The sequence below is a fragment of the Diospyros lotus genome, chromosome 11 (assembly GCF_014633365.1).
Source record: "Diospyros lotus cultivar Yz01 chromosome 11, ASM1463336v1, whole genome shotgun sequence".
In the NCBI taxonomy this organism is placed as follows: Eukaryota; Viridiplantae; Streptophyta; class Magnoliopsida; order Ericales; family Ebenaceae; genus Diospyros; species Diospyros lotus.
Window position 1 is genome coordinate 33,025,395 of NC_068348.1, and position 16,469 is coordinate 33,041,863.

General features: G+C 39.9%; 2 protein-coding genes across 2 annotated transcripts in view; both read right to left on the reverse strand.

Annotated features, from left to right (window-relative positions):
* Positions 1–2,179: 2,179 nt before the first annotated feature.
* LOC127812446 (protein ALP1-like) lies at positions 2,180–4,272 on the reverse strand. The gene has a single exon (XM_052352826.1). The coding sequence runs from the start codon at positions 4,018–4,020 to the stop codon at positions 2,425–2,427; it is 1,596 nt and encodes a 531-aa protein (XP_052208786.1). The 5' UTR covers positions 4,021–4,272; the 3' UTR covers positions 2,180–2,424.
* A 1,443-nt stretch (positions 4,273–5,715) lies between these two features.
* LOC127813155 (peptidyl-prolyl cis-trans isomerase CYP57) overlaps positions 5,716–16,469 on the reverse strand; it is a 29,129-nt gene continuing 18,375 nt past the window's right edge. The window contains exons 8-10 of the mRNA XM_052353958.1: positions 7,484–7,676; positions 6,655–6,795; positions 5,716–6,275 (exon numbers count right to left, since the gene is read on the reverse strand). Coding sequence (XP_052209918.1) covers positions 6,135–6,275; positions 6,655–6,795; positions 7,484–7,676 — 475 coding nt within the window. The 3' untranslated portion in view covers positions 5,716–6,134. The remainder of the gene's footprint in view (positions 6,276–6,654; positions 6,796–7,483; positions 7,677–16,469) is intronic.

Below are 16,469 nucleotides of genomic sequence, written 5' to 3' on the forward strand. Positions count from 1 at the left end.
TGCCATCGGCCACCTAGTCGGTTGACGATTTCAATGATTGGAATCGATCATTGGATTCTCTCAATTGCGGTGTTTATATACCAAAAAATGAGTTTAATCCAACAATTGATTTTTTTTTTAGATTTAAAAATTAATTTTATAGCCAAAAAACTCAAATTACATTTTTGGAAAAATGTCACCAACCATATCCATGGTGGATTCCGACGATCAAAATCGACCATCATATTGGCTTAGTGACTCATATACCCAAAAGTTAAAAAGATTTAATGTTTAGATTTTAGTAGATTTAGGCTTTAATGTACAATATCCACCCACAAGAAGTTGTCAAAAAACTTTTTGAAGGTACCATAGGCATCAACGAGTGAGCACGATGGTACAAATCGAAAGAAAATGAAGATGTTGGGTTGGCGTCTGAGGGAGACGAAGAGCCGAGCAAATCAAAGACGAAGACAAAGAGCTAGCCCTTTGGCTTTGACCCTTCGCTCGACTAGTCGGCCTTTTGTCTCCTACTTTCCAACCTCTCCAAGTCTCAATCTTCATGTTTCGAGGAATGATTGTGCTGACAGGGGCAGGGGTGGTGGTGGGGGGTGGCTGGGTCAGATGACAAAAAAAAAAGATAGAAGGGCAGACAAAAAAAATAAGAAAATAGAAGTAAGGGTGAGTAGCGATTCGTTTAATCGACCAAGGAAAACCAAATCGATAAAAAATTAATTAAAATTTGTCAAAAATAATTGAACCGAACTGACCGATTCGATCGATTTGATTCGGTTAGTTCGGTCTAACCGAATCTCTACTCACTCTTAGACACATGTGTTATTTTTTTTTTTATCTGTAAAAACTAAAATAACTTATTCGGAGGGGAGAGAGATAAATTTATTTAGAAAAACTTAATAAGAAGTCACGTAACTTCTTCTTTAAGAGTTGTTAGATAAATTTAACAAACATAATAAAAAATACTTTTGTCTATCATATTTTTCATATCATACTTTTTTTTCTATCTATATATTAACAAACCTTACCAATGGAGAATCTTTTATGAATTATGATTGGCGCAGGTCGCTGGTTTAAGGGTCTCCCCGTCGTAGAAAATTGGAGCCCTTTGCACGGGGATGTCGTTATTATTTGTTGAAGAAAAAAATTCTCATGATTAACTTGCCCTGCAGCAGGGCACGCTGGGGCATGGGAGCCCAGTGACTGAAGGCAAACTCGAAAAGGAGAGACATTTTAGTTCATCTCCAGATGACCAGGATCAGGGGAGAGGGTGGGAGATTCTCAAGCATCTGGGCTTTTGCACATCCGAAAACCCAACAAATTAAGCAAGAACCAATTAAAAACCAGCCGGAGCTGGAAACTAACCACCATTACAAGTGCAACCCAGCTCCAATGTGTTATCTTATGCTGGTTTGTTACAGAAAAATCAGCAGAAAACACATCATCGTTCCTAGAAGCTCAAGCAGGCCAGGCCAGAATAATATATTGGCACCCATCTCTGGCAGCAGCAGCAGCAGCTATTACTGTATACAGCTCTTACCTCGTAAATCAAGATTTAAAGCTCCATATATCACTAGGAGATTTTGACACTTTGCCAAATATTGCAAGCAAACGTGTTGAATATCTGACTTGATATTAAGATCGATTATAAAGACGCACTAAATTGATCTAAAGTGATTTCCTGGGCATCAGGTTTAGGCTATATCCAAAACAGGCACTGCTTGATCTTAGACTAAACAAGAGGGCTTCTACTTGATCCATCAGCAATGATGCGTGGTTCCATCAAACGCACAGGCTCATTCCAGGTTCCAGTATAACAAAAGAAAGAACATTGGTGGAACCATTGCAGGGGCAGATTGACCATGAACTTGATACTCGTTAATTCAGGAGGTGGATAATTGTCACCGGATTATTATTACCTCCTTTTGTGATTGCGACAGAAGAAATAAAGGTGTCAACACATGTATCCTCCCCCTCAAGACAATTCTAACAGTAGTAATTTATATCGACTTGTGAAATTACGATGCTCGATCACAGCATAATTATCAAGTACAAGAGAGAGATTTGAAATCAAAGGAATGTGTTCATAGTGAATCTTCCTCTTAACAGAATCCAGAAATTAATTGGTCTCAGCTTGTGAAAGATGCTGAGAGTTACTGCATAATAATTGAGTACTAGAGGAAGATCATGAAATCAAAAGTAACTTTGTTCTCAACATCTAAGTACAAAAGGCACAATACACTTTAAGCAATGGTATGAAAGAATATATTGATCCCAAATTGCTACCAATCAGTTTGTTAACTGTAGCACAAGACCAAGGTTAAAAACAAGTTTGTATAATGTATTGGGTAAGTAATTCAGCCTAAGAGAAAGAACATTCTATCATCCAAATGAAAATACAATCAATCTACGAGGATAAAGCGCAAATCTTTTTCACGAAAGGAAGGAAGTGCCTGCAAGGTTATGATGCAAGAGATTATGCGCAATGGCATCCCTTGCTTTCATTGCATTTACCGATCTCAGACCAATCTCAGGGACCATCTCATCATCGAAGAGTTCGCACTTCGACTCCGGCTCATTCCTCATTTCACAGATATTGTGCAACACGCAGCATGCCCCAAGAACCACCGGCAAATCTTGAAGCTTGACCTCAGTTCTTTTCTGCAAGCAAGTCCATCTCCCTTTCAACCTCGCAAATGCATCTTTTGCAACCCTCTGGATTTCCTCAATCTTCTCATTGAAAGCATGCTGAGTCCAAGTCAAATGCTGCTGAGTGTAAGGCACCAAAACCCAATCCATCAGAGGGTAGCCAGAACTGCCAACAACCCAGACACCCTTCAACAGCCCCCCATTAGCCCTCTGAAAAAGGGCTGATTTTTCCAACACCTGATCGTCAGGCATTGAACCAGGCCAGCCGATGCACACATCGGTGAACACTCCCTTTGGATTAACCACCCCTTGAACCGTAATCGAATACGAAGTCTTCTGATTCCTCTCAGTATGCCTTTTGTTAAAATAGGCAGCAACACTAATCTTAGGAGCAATTATAGGTATATGCGTAGTATACATTGATCCTACAACATTGGGTATCCCAGAAATGGACTCAAAATTCTCCTTAATCTTCTTCATGGACTCATCATCAGGCCATTGCAGGTACTTTGGCATTAGCACAGTCCTAATTGCGGAACAAACCTCAAGAACAAGCTTGTGGCAGGTGGAAATTCCCAATCCGAACCTCTTTGAGACAAGCCTGAGAGGCTCTCCGGTGGCCAATCTCCATATACAAACCGCAACCCGCTGCCTCACCGGCACGGCGTCTCTTAGGGTTGTGTTCTCTTTGGCCACCGCCGAGCTCAGCTCATTGCAAAGCATCTCAAAAGTGTCCTTTCCCATCCGAAACGCCTTTCTGAAATCTTCCTCTGGGAAGTCGTCGCTGTTGCATTCGTCCCACCACGCCTGCGATCGGCTCCTCACCCACAGCCGCCGCTGCTGCTGGCCGCCGGAAGCGGCCGCCGTTCCTCCTGCCCCCGCCCCTCCTTCTTTCTCGGCCTCGAGAACGGCGGTGGCGACGGCGGAAGCGACGGCGGCAGCGGCTGACTTGGTCTTGCGCCTCAAGCCATCGGTCTGGTCCAAGTGACGGTAGGAATCCTGTAATTCGTCGTAGTAATCGTGCATGGCTCGAGTCTTCTTGCGGTGGTTGGCGTCGAACAGGAGCTTCTCTTGTTGCTGGGTTTTGGACCAATCTTGGGAATCGCACCTCTGCTGCTCGTCAAGCAACAAAATTGAAGTCAAAATCTCTTTGACGCCCTTGGCCTTGTTGCCTTCTTCTTGATTCTGCTGCTGTTGTTTGTCCTTTGGAGATCCATCCCGACGGCCATTGCTGTTGGAATTGTCGTCGTTTTTTCTCCTGCGCCTTCTTTTGGAGGGGGTGTTTGTAGGGAGGTGGTCGTCCATTTGGCCAACCGTTTCTTGCAGCAAATTGAGGATGTAAGAGTAATCGGCTTCTTCGGGTGGGGATGCCAGTTTCATATCATAGAGAGAGAGAAAGAGAGAGAGATTGATTGGGGGATATGATATGGGTTTCGAAAACAAGTGAGGAAGAAAAAGGGGGGTGAAGAAGAACTAAGACGATGATTGGTGGGGGTGGGGGGTGTGAACGCTCTCGCTCTCTCTCTCTCAGAAATTAAAGGTATCATTTTCTTCTTCTCCTTCCTCTCTTATTTTATTTTCTCACAGAAAATGAAAACAAAAAAGAAAAAGAGAGTAACAGCTCACAGATGGCAGCAAAAGGAAAATTCAATGAATTAGATGATGATAATAATAATAATAATAATAATAAAGGGTAATAAATCAATATATATATATATATAGAGAGAGAGAGAGAGAGAGTATAGAGATAAGAGATAGAGATAGAGATAGAGATGGAGATGGTTTTGTATGACGCGAAGACGCGTGTGGACAGGTGTGAACGGAAGCTTTGACGGAGGCGGAGGCGGTGGTGGAGGTGGTGGTGGTGTTAGTGGTGACGGTGTTTGACGCGGACTTCCCCCATGGACATGGGTATTTTATATATATATATATATATATAAAATAATAAAAGGAGAGCTGTGGCTATGGCTATGCCAATGCCAATGCCTATACAAACAATACGCGCTTCCGTTGCCGTTACTTATTACAGAGGAATGGATCTGTTTTCTCTTCTTCTTACAGTTTATTCAGAGAAGAGAAGAATCTCTTTGTTTTTCTTCTTCTTCTTATTATTATTAGTATTATAATAATAATAATAATTATTATTATTTTGTTCTGAAAAAAGATTACCTTTTTAAACAATAAAGAGAGAGAGAGAGAGAGTGTTGTGCGTGTTTTGTCTTGTTTTGGTGGTTTGACAAATTCGGCCCTCTGTTTTCTTACTTTATTTCTTTCTTTGTCTGTTTGACCTTTTTATGCCAAGCTGAAGTTGCCAGAAAATATGTTGAATTAATTGAATGTATTCACACAGTAAAGGTGGAAAAGAGAAATAAAGGAGAATGGTGTGATTAAGAGCATCTTTGATTCTTCACCCTCAAGATACTGGAATTTCGTTTCATTTCATGGCTCTCCCTCCCTTTTTCATTTCCCTTTTTCTTTTCTTAAAGACCCAAAACCCCTTTTTAAAAATTAAAATTACGTATACGTATACGTTTCTTTAGGAAGAGAAAGTGTTGATGAATTTAAATTTGGGGACAGCAAGCAAGCAAGCAAGCAAATGAATGGGAACGGAAACCAAATGCCAGAGGCAGAAGGCGGCAAAGGTCAACAAAAGCGGCTGCAATTGGCAATTGTCCTGCCATGCATCCTGACCCAGTCAGCCTCTCTCTCTCTCTCGCCTTAATTACCGCATCCCCCTGAAAGCTCAGTTCAACCCGCTCGCTCAACTTAATAGCCGGAGCCCTGAGGAGGTCAAAGTCCAACCTCCTCTCCTCCTCCTTCATGCTATTTAGGCATTGAATTCATATTCAGTGTATTGCAACACACACTAGAATAATATTGGTAATGCTTTTGCTACTACCAATTACTACTTCTTGTTTCATGGCACCATTGAATTCTCTTCTTCTCTCGCACCCCCAAACTGCACCATTTCTTTTCTTTGAAAGTCCCCCCACCCCCCGTTCACATGCAACACACATTTCTTCCTTCTACTTAGCAGCCCGATCACATAAACATACATAATAAATTGGCCCCCACCAAACAAAGCTCCTTCACTTGCATTGCATCCCAAAACAAAAGAATCTAACAAACAAAAGCGGGTGACGTCCGTGATGCCCTGTAAAACCCCTTTACAAATCAATTTTTGAACCAGGAAACACAGATATTACTAAACAACAAGTGCTACTGAAATGCCTGAAACGGCAACAAGCATTACATAAAAATAAGGCAGTTTCCACTCCATCCCAAGCTCTCAACATACGATCAGGCAGCCTTGGGGTGAGAGAGTATACTTTTTTAAAAGAGTTAAATCGGTCAATAAATATTGTGGCTCCCCTTTCCTGACAGCTGACAGCTCGGACAATTCATCTCATGCATCACATGTGTTGCCCCTTTCACTTGTTCCAGCCACATTGAAATATGCGTATTCACAAGCCACCCTCAGCTTAACCAGAAGATCATGTAAGAGATTTGCCAGCCCATTCTCGTTCCCTTCGCTTCTGCTTTGCCTGCATTCTGTTGAACTTCTCTTTGCCTTTCTCCAAGAGCGGGTCATGCACCACATAATCATTTGGATCATCACTGCGCGACATATTATCCTGTGCAGAGATGCAAATAGACTTCTACATCATGATAAATAAAAAGATGGCAATCTTTATGATGATGACGATGATCAAGCATCGGGCTCACACAATCACATTAGCTTCCTTTGGAAACCAACATTATCCTTCTGTTGTTTCTTAAGCAGTTATATGGTCTTCCCGTTTCCACCTCCAGTGAAACCATTGAGTGATGAAGAACATTTGAGCGATAAAGACCATTAAGTATGACTTTATATAACTTGATCTACGTTCATTAAAACCCATATGCATATGTACCCACTCTAGAGTAATTTTCATTTGGCTCCCTAACCTAACATTCCACAGAACTTTTAATAATGAATTGATATTGTGAATATATAGAAACCTTGAAGCATACCTTGCCAGGCTCAGGTGCAAACTTCAGATCAACTGTTGTCCAGTCAGATAGGTTCTCATCTTTACCACCTTCAGGCTTGCCATTAGATTCATCATTTGTTGCAGAAATGGCTTTCTTAAACTTCTCCAGCTTTGCCAGGACCTAAAGTGTAAAGCAGCAAGAAAAATTACACAATAAGACGTGCAACTTGTAAATATATAAGAAAAAACAAGCCAGCCAGCATAAATGAGTTAAAAAAAAGGGATATATACTTGGTGCCTGGTGGAGTTGGGACTGTTTCCATCTCAATAATCTGCTGTCTTGTTATCAAGTTTCATGGTTAACCAGTGATTGGCAGAAATGGTGAAGTGTATTCCTGTGCAGAAATATTTTATTTCCTTTTCTTTTTGTTACTCTCTTTTTCTTTTTTCTTTATTTTTTCTCCACTTCATTTTCCTCTAAGATTATGCTAAGAAGCAAAGTAACTTATATTTTCTTTCACACTTGAAACAAGGTAAACTGCGTCTACTATTGGTGGATGCTTTTCCAAATGGAGTGTGGCACAACTACTGAAATTCTAATCAATAAGAATTCTGGAAAAAAGTGGAGAGATGAGGAAATGCTAGAAAATTCAGTGAAAATTTTCTTATTCATATATATGGCATTTTTTTAATTGTAACTCTCATTCAATTTTCATAGATGTTTCAGAGACTGCCATTTCCAAGCGACCATGTAGTCAGCTACTCAAAAGGACGACAATTTGTGATGCCTTCACCATTAGGACCAACATGAAAATAAAATGGTATAGGGAAGACCAAAAACTAAAAAGGGTCACGGTGGTTTTGCATACTTCATCTTCATGTCCTTGACGTCTGCGCCTCTTCTGTCTCTGCAACTGTCTTTCCCGTTCAGCTTCACCTAGCAATTGTAAGTCTGCATCAGCTTTAGCCATCTGTTCAGACCTGGCTTCTGAGCCAACTCCTTTTTTCTTCAAGTACAATTTTGCCACTTTTGGCTGGTCATCAGAGCTATCAAGATTAGACCTATTAACCATAAAATTTCAGTAAAATGTTTGTAGTTTTTTGGCATCTACAATATCTCAAGGGTTCTTCATAGCAAAAAACAAAGACAACTGCTGAGAGTAAAAATGATAATATAAAAGACAAAAGTTGACCCTTTATCTAATAACTTAACCTTTTAGATCAGATAGTGGTTAACAATTCAACATGGTATCGGAACAGACAAAGGTTGTAGAGGAAATAATGCTGCGTAGTTAGTTGTGTGTATTTCTCTTATGTTCTGCCGCAATTGTATTTGGTTGTAAACTGTTATGATGGTTACTGTTATGTTGTTATAAGTAGTAGTTGTATTAGTTAGGTGGTTATGGTTGTTGTTGCAAGTTGCAACAGTTTGTTATTAAGGTTAGCTGATATAAATGTTCAGCTATGCCTTTATTTCTGTAACTTTAATTCATTTTCAGAAATTCATTCAACGAGTTCATTTCTCATTTCTCTCTTTTCTTGCATTTCTTTCTGTTAAGCACCTTAAAGCTCTTGCTTCATGGTATCAGAGCCAGAGACAAGCATCGATGGCTTCCAATCATGAATTCGGTTCTTCTTCTTTGCCTCATTTCTCCTCTACTTTGTCATTGGCCTCACAATCCAACTTCTCAGCGGTTGCAAAGGCCTTCAATTATATACCTATCAAGCTGGATACCAACAATTATCTCTTTTGGAAGGCACAGATCTTGACAACAACTAGGGCGTTCGATCTCCTTCCATTCATCAATAAATCTCCGCCATCAGTGAAGTATGTCTCAGACCTAGCTTCTAGTGAATCTAACTCCCAGGTTGTCAATCCCGACTACCTCAATTGGATCAAGTCAGACCAATTACTACTCAGTTGGCTCTTTTCCACAATAGATAAAGAGGTACTCGCGCAGGTGATTCATTGTGAATCATCTACGAAGGTATGGTCCACTCTTGAAAATCTTTATTATCAACAAACAGTAGCAAAATCTTTCCAATTAAAACAACAATTGTGATCAGTGAAGAACGATTCACTTTCTGTAAATGATTATATTCTGAAAATCAAAACCAAAGGACATGCTCTCGCAGCCATTGGAGAACCTCTCAATGATTAAGATCTCTTGCTAGCTATTCTAAATGGACTTGATAATGACTACAAGACTGTGGTTAGTCTCATCACTTATCAGATGGATAACATTACTCTAGAAAAGGTTCAATATCTTTTATTGATGCACGAGCCTGGTTGGCTGTTAAGAATGATTCAATTTCTTCTGCTCTTAATTTTGATATTGCTGCATCTCCATCTGTGCATGCCAATGTTGCTTCATATTGGTCTAAAACTGGAAATGGATTGATGCATAATAGAGGAGGTTTTGTTTCAAGAGGAGGTAGTTACATGAATAGAGGAGGGAGAGGAAGAGGTCGGGGCAGGTCTAATGCTAGGAGGATATATTGTCAATTATGTGGGAAACCTGATCACTTTGCGGATAAGTGCTACCATAGGTTTGATAGAAACTTTCAAAGGACTCCTCGTAACCAAAATTTTGGAAGACCTGGTAATATGATTGTCACAACCCTAGGGTTAGTTAGGGTTGTGATAGGAATTGGGGGAAGAAATCAGAATTGAAGGAAGCGGGAAATTAGTAGAAAGAGGGAGAGATATTGAGAGAAAGGGGGGAGAAACAAGGGAGATTGGAGAGAGATGTAGAGAGAAATCAGATCTTTCAATCAATCAATTCAATCATAAATTCTCTCCTCTTACAATTGGCCTTTTTATAGGCATAACTAGATGTTTAACTAATTTTTATCAACATCCTAATAGCACCCATGTGCTTCTAACAACTTGTAAAATATCCTTAAATAACTATTATACTCTATTACAAAAATGCCCCTTTATTGCTCCTAGGGTCATGACAATTTCTCCACCTTGAAAAGTTTCTTGTCCCTAAGAAACTTATTACGTCGAGCTATTCTTATTCATCCAATCTCAATTTTCTCTATCAGTTTAATGCTTCTTCCCTTCTTTATCCTTCTAGGCTTTTTCTTCTTTCCCTTTCTCTTTTCTTTCTCCTTAGCAACAACAACATTATGTTTTGCCGCCACACCAATGGAAACATGAATAAGCAAAACAACAATGGTCTCGGTCCCTTCAACAAAGAATCCCTTCCCTTTCTTCCTTTCATCTTGTTTCGCTTTATCCTTCTACGTCCTCTATTGCTCCAAATTAGAAACATACTGCCGGAAGGTTTTAGTGTAATCAATTTCATGCAAGCATCCTCCCTTAACCTCTAACCAATCCTGAACTGCCCTCCATTGGTTATCCATCTCGATTAAAGCACAAGTTTCCTCCCAATTGACTGAATTCTGAGTTGGAGTTACCTGATCCATAGTAGGAAATTCAACAGCTCCTTCCATTCCTATTCTTTCAAGAGAAATATATTTAAGATCTCCACAATCTAAGGCTGTTGTGGTCGTTTCCACCAAGATCTTTGGCTCCCGGATTGCTAGCAAACATCTCAGCTTCATCCTCAACAGTTACCTCTTCCAATGGTGTCATACTGAGGGTTTTAGCATCTGGATTCTCAGTACCAGTGGGGGTGCTTGAGATGCTGCCAACCGTTAAACTGCCATCCCCCAATTTTTTAATCCTTTCTTCCATGTACTCCTCAGCCCTCTCCACAGCCAAGACCAAGGGAGCAATATGTTTAGACCCTTCCATATCTTTAGTAGGGGCCTCCTCAAGTGGAAATACTTTTACTTACCGGTAGCTGGAGTACACCAAGGATTTACTTTCAACAAGGTTGTCCTCCTTCGGCTGCTCCACTCCAAAGAATTCATCTTTGTTAAAACTTCCTCGATAATCATCAAAGTATTTGCGGGGAAGTTGTAATGATACTTCTTAGTCAGTATCATTGCAAACTCCTGCAGCTTCTCGTGAAACATACGACCGAATTCCTCGCACGTTTCATGAATCCCACTGCTTGCTCCTTTGTCAATTCTGCTAGACATATTATCCAACCTTTCCGAAGCTTGATTCTTCTGAATAAACTGCTCCTAATTCTTGTTGTTGCTAGCTGAAATTGCAGCCTTCTTTTGATGCCATTGAGGCTCCAATTGCCTCATGCTTCCACTGCTTCCCATGGATTCACGAGCAAAATTTCCCACAAAACTGAGACTCTAATGGTCTCATATATGCACTGCCCCATAGCCAACTTTTCACCAACAGCATACTTCGACGGCCAAGGAATTGGAGTTCTATACATGCTTCTATTTTGCCTGTTATAGCAGTTCCTATACTCACCTCAACGCAATTCAACAGCCAATGCAATTCAAAATAGGTTAACAAAAATTTATAGCTAAATCTGGCTCTTGTTTCCCCTTACTTACAACTTAGAATTTCGATTGGAATCACCGCCTGTGGAATTTTCTTCACTGATTTGCTGATATACATTGCCGGACTTCTAAGCGGAATCTCCCAAATCACTGCTCACTCTATTCCGATAATTGTTGAGGTCGCCTTGCTCACAGCTTCCAAGTTGCTATAGCTTTGACATTGAAATTGCTTCTATAAACGTCTACCACAATCGCGATCAATCTTCACTTTTCCTCCACAATTAGAACTGAGGTTCGTGATTCACGGTCGAGCGTCAATCTCCTGCTCTCCTCCAAAAATTGAATAATACTTCTAGATCACAAGTCGAGGGTCGCCTGTAGCTCAGCTTACCCAATTGCTTCTTGCGACTTGATCAACTACGAGAACCAATTACCGACTAGCGTTGTCACCTACCGTGGACTAGTTTCTGTCGCAACTAAGGAATTTCGTTGTAAATCAATTGGAACCGGTCGAGATCCACTCCTCCTACTCCTCCTACTTCTCCTTCAGATCCGAGCCGACACTCACCTCTTCTTGGGTTGGAATCAATTCCGAGATTCAACCGAAAATTTTCTAGTTGCTTCTCTATCTAGAATGCCAAATTCACCGGAACAATCGGAATTGCACCCGAAGAAGAAACCGAAGGCTAAGGTTCAACTCTAAGAGTCACCTTTGCCCCATCTTCTCGTCTGTGCCACTCTAATTATCACCTAAACCTTCAATCCATTGAACTAATTGCAGACGATTGCACTTGCTGGTTCAACGATCGCTCTAGATCCTCTTCACATTGGAATCACTCTAGATCCTCTCCAATTTTCAAAATTCCACCAAATCGCCTGAATTTCAGCATTGGAATAGCCTGGGCTGCTTGCCTTTCTTGAGCGATTGTGATGCAACCTACGGAATTCTTCGAAATTGGGAATCATTGATTGTCGTAGTCTTTGAATTAGCTTCCAAACTGCCGAATTTGCTTCGCCCTTCCACCTTGAGTAATACTTATAGAAAGTCGCGGCTGACGTCAACCTCTGGCTTTCTTTCGAAATACCATCTAGGAGATGCTCCCTCGTTCTGAATTCTGCTACTGGATCTGCTTCGCCTATCACCTAACGTATCCTCGCTTGGACCATAAGAATTGGATTTGCTAGATTTACTTCTTTCGCTTTCCCGAACCGCGACCACAGCAACTGAAGTCCACAGATTCTGTTGCGGTTAAGAAAGTTCACCAGAATCCACGAATCACTGCTCAATCAATTCCAACGAGAGTCGTCAAAATCAATTTATCAAAATTGCATGAGCCACGGCCGAAGAGCGACTGCTTTGATACCATTTGTCACAAACCTAGGGTTAGTTAGGGTTGTGATAGAAATTGGGGGAAGAAATCAAAATTGAAGGAAGGGGGGAAATTAGTAGAAAGAGGGAGAGATATTGAGAGAAAAAGGGGGAGAAACAAAAGGGAGATTGGAGAGAGACGTAGAGAGAAATCAGATCTTTCAATCAATCAATTTAATCATAAATTCTCTCCTCTTACAATTGGCTTTTTTATAGGCATATCTAGATGCTTAACTAATTTCTAATAGTATCCTAAGAACACCCATGTGCTTTTAACAACTTGTAAAATATCCCTAACTAACTATTATACCCAATTACAATAATGCATTTTTATTGCTCCTAGGGTCATGACAATGATACAATCAAATCCACGAACTTATCTAGCCGTTCCTAATGAGTCTAATGAGGTCTTTTTGGGTGAAGTACTATGCAAGGGGCTCACTATGGCAATTTGCCTCGGCCTTTAGAAACTCAATCTCAATCCTCCTTGTCTTCCTATCATGGAGAACCTTCCTAGTTTGTTGATTCTAGAGCAACAAACCACATTACGTCAAGCCTCAATAATCTATCTCTGCATTCTCCATACAACGGTGTTGATAAAGTTGTCGTTGGTAATGGTAAGAGACTTCTTATTTTCAATGTTGGTCTCAATCAGTTATTTACTCAAACAAATCCCACTTCTATCATTTCTTTATCCAATGTTCTTAATGTTACTCATATGAAGAAAAATCTTATTAGTGTCTCTCAATGTACAAGGGATAATAATGTTGCTGAATTTCACTTTGATTCTTGTTTGGTTAAGGACAAGGATATAGGGCTGGTGCTACTTCGAGGACTTCTTAAAGATGAACCATATCAGCTGGCTCCAACATTTGATCATGCTATGTCCAAGTTTGTTTCATCTATCCAGCCAAAAGTGTTTGCTACCAATGTTTCTGCTTCTTTAAATAAATATAAACGACAAAATTCATTTTCTCACGAATTGTCTCCTATTGTAAATGTAGCCTAAACTAACAATGTATGTCAACAATGGCATGCAAGATTAGGGCATCCTTCTTCCAATGTACTGTAGTTTATTTTGAATAAAATTCACATTCCTTGTTCAAGTTCTTCTCTTCCCTTTTGTGACTCATGTAAAATTGAAAAATTACATCAGCTACCTTTTTCCAATTATACAATCACAGCAAAGAAACCTTTAGAGTTGATTTACTCTGATTTGTGGGGTCCATATCTTTTTGTTTCCACTGAAGGATATAGGTCCTATATCATTTTTGTTGATGCCTATACTAGATATACATAGCCATATCTATTGAAACTAAAATCTGATGCATTGGCCACTTTTATAACCTTTCACAAGTTTGCTGAATTACAGTATCAATCTAAACTTTAGGCTATACAAACTGATAATGCTAGAGTTTTTAAAATTTTTTTACCCTACCATTGTAACCATCTCAGCTATATGTCTATGTTTTCTTTTAGCAACACCTTTTTGTTGGTGTGTGTGGGCATGTAAATTGAGTCCTACATTATTAGCCCATGCTCACATGCCCTTGAAGCTTTGGGTAGAAGCATTTCAAACTGTTGTTTACACCATAAACCTGTTACCAGGTTCTCCTCTCAATTTTCACTCTCCTTTTGAAATACTTTACCACAAGCAACCTAATTACTTGCAGTTTCAACCCTTTGGTTGTGCTTATTTTTCTTATCTTAGACCCTATAACAAGCACAAGTTTGATTTCCATTCTACTAAGTGTGTGTTTATTTGATATAGCCATGTGCAAGCTGGTTACAAATGCTTACATCCTTCAGGTAGAGTGTATGTCTCTAAACATGTGCAATTCAATCTTGATGAGTATCCCTTTCCAATTCTATTTCCATCAACTTCTTGCCTCTCTTCTCAACCTAAGCCAGCTTCTAGTGGTTCTTCTACTCTATTTCTTCATTCTTTTCCTTCTCTCTCCTCTAGTTCTTCTTCTCCTCCTCAAGTAGCACAGCCCTCTATCTCTCCCTTATCCACTCTTTTTTTGCTGCCACTTCTTCTAATTCTCACTTGGCTCCTTCTTCTACTCAACAGCCTGTTTTACCCAAACCTAAAGCTGCTCCAACTCCTATTCATCCTATGGTCACAAGGTCTAAGTCCAAGTAGCTTGTTGTCACCTCCCCTCATGCCTTAGTGAGTACCCTAGAGGCTACTTCGGCCCATGAGGCTCTCTTAGACACTCATTGGGTTCAAGCTATGCAAGAGGAGTTCTCTGCATTGCGGCATAATGACACATGAGAGCTTGTTCCCTTCTCTCCTGATATGAATCTTATGAGCTGCAAATGGGTGTTTAGAGTCAAGTATAATCCTAATGACTCTATTCTCAATTATAAAAATCGATTAATAGCTAAGGGTTTTCTTCAAACCCCTGGAATTGATTATACTGAAACTTTCAATCATGTCATTAAGGCACCCACTATTCGAGTTTTATTATTTTTGGTTGAGACATTCAGCAAGTAGATATTAATAATGCTTTTCTTAATGGGGATTTAACTGAAGTGGTCTATATGTCACAGCCTAAAGGTTTTTGTAAGCTTTTAGTTTCCTTCTCATGTTTGTAGACTGAAAAGTCTCTATATGGTCTTAAACAAGCTCCTTGAGCTTGGTATACAAAATTAAGGACCACTTTACAAAGTTGGGGTTTTACAAGGTCTATTTCTGATGCTTATCTTTTTATCAAGAAGACTTCTCAGTATGTCTTGTTCATTTTGGTGTATGTTAATAATATTCTTGTTACGAGTTCAGATTCTACAGCTCTTCAATCTTGTATTCAAGATTTGCATACTCATTTTGCTCTCAAAACTCTAGGCTCCGTGAATTATTTCCTAGGGTTTGAAGCTTATAGAGATAGCAATGGAAAATATCTCACCCAATCAAAGTATACTTTAGATCTGTTGAAAAAGGCAACAATACAAGATTGCAAGCCCTGTGCTACACCTATAAATTTGGGAGTTTCTTTGACTAATGAGGGTGACCTATTTTCAAATCCATCCCTTTTTTTTTTTATCAAAAGGTAAATATGTCCATTGATCAAAAGAGACTATACAAATACGTTGGGCAAATCCAAGATGGACAATAAAAACAGACCAAAACTAAAGACCCATGGCAAGAGCCTCAAAATGGGATAAAACATTAGGATACAAAGAGAAAATAACCCCATATACATGTGTTTTAATCATGTTGACGATGCTATCCACCATTAGTCTTTAGCCTTCAAAAATGTGACGATTCCTAGCTGTCCAAATATAGTAGACAGCACATGCAAGCCCAATTTTGTTCATTTTAGACCGCCAAGATGTCCCACTAGCCTCCTTTTTAAGCCATTTCAAGGCACTAGCAATTGATGACATGGACCTCCGACTGCCCAGCCAAGATCTAATCTGCCCCCAAATTTGAGAGCTCACTGAACATTGAAAGAAGATGTGCTGGTGCGTCTCCTCATAGGTGCCACACAAGCCACAACTTCTATCGATATCTAGAAAGTGCAATTTATCCTTCGTTAGTAGCTTCGATTTGACACTAATCCATAACATAAAAGCATGCTTAGGCGTTACTGCCGAGTTCCAGACGTCCCCTACCCATATCATCTTGATCCCAGTTGGCCTAAAAAAGTCATAGGCCTTGGATAAACATAAAGTGTCCTCAAGTTCCCAACTGGAGAGAAGCCGAATGGCAGTTGCCACTGATCCCTCGGAGCTGCAGAGGGAGTCTTTGATAGATAGGATTCTTTTCATCATTGGGGAATCATCCTTTCTTGATGATCTCTCCCAATAGAACCATCATTGGTTCTCTCCAATATTTGACATATACCAGACTAGATATTGCTTTTGTGGTGAATAAACTGAGTCAGTTTCTATCTTCTCCAAAAATACAGCATTGGTTAGCTTGCAAAAGACTACTTTAGTATCTTAAGGGAACAGTTGGTCTTGGCTTGTTATTTACTCATTCTCCTAGTGATTTGTTTTTAATTATTTACACGGATGCAGATCATGCTGGCTGTAAAGTTATTAGGAGGTCTATTAGCAGGCTGTGTGTATTTCTTAACAAAAATTTGTTGGTTTGGGGG

Excerpts from the sequence above, each read along its gene's own strand:
- LOC127812446 (XM_052352826.1), bottom strand. The coding sequence starts at position 4,020 with ATGAAACTGGCATCCCCACCCGAAGAAGCCGATTACTCTTACATCCTC.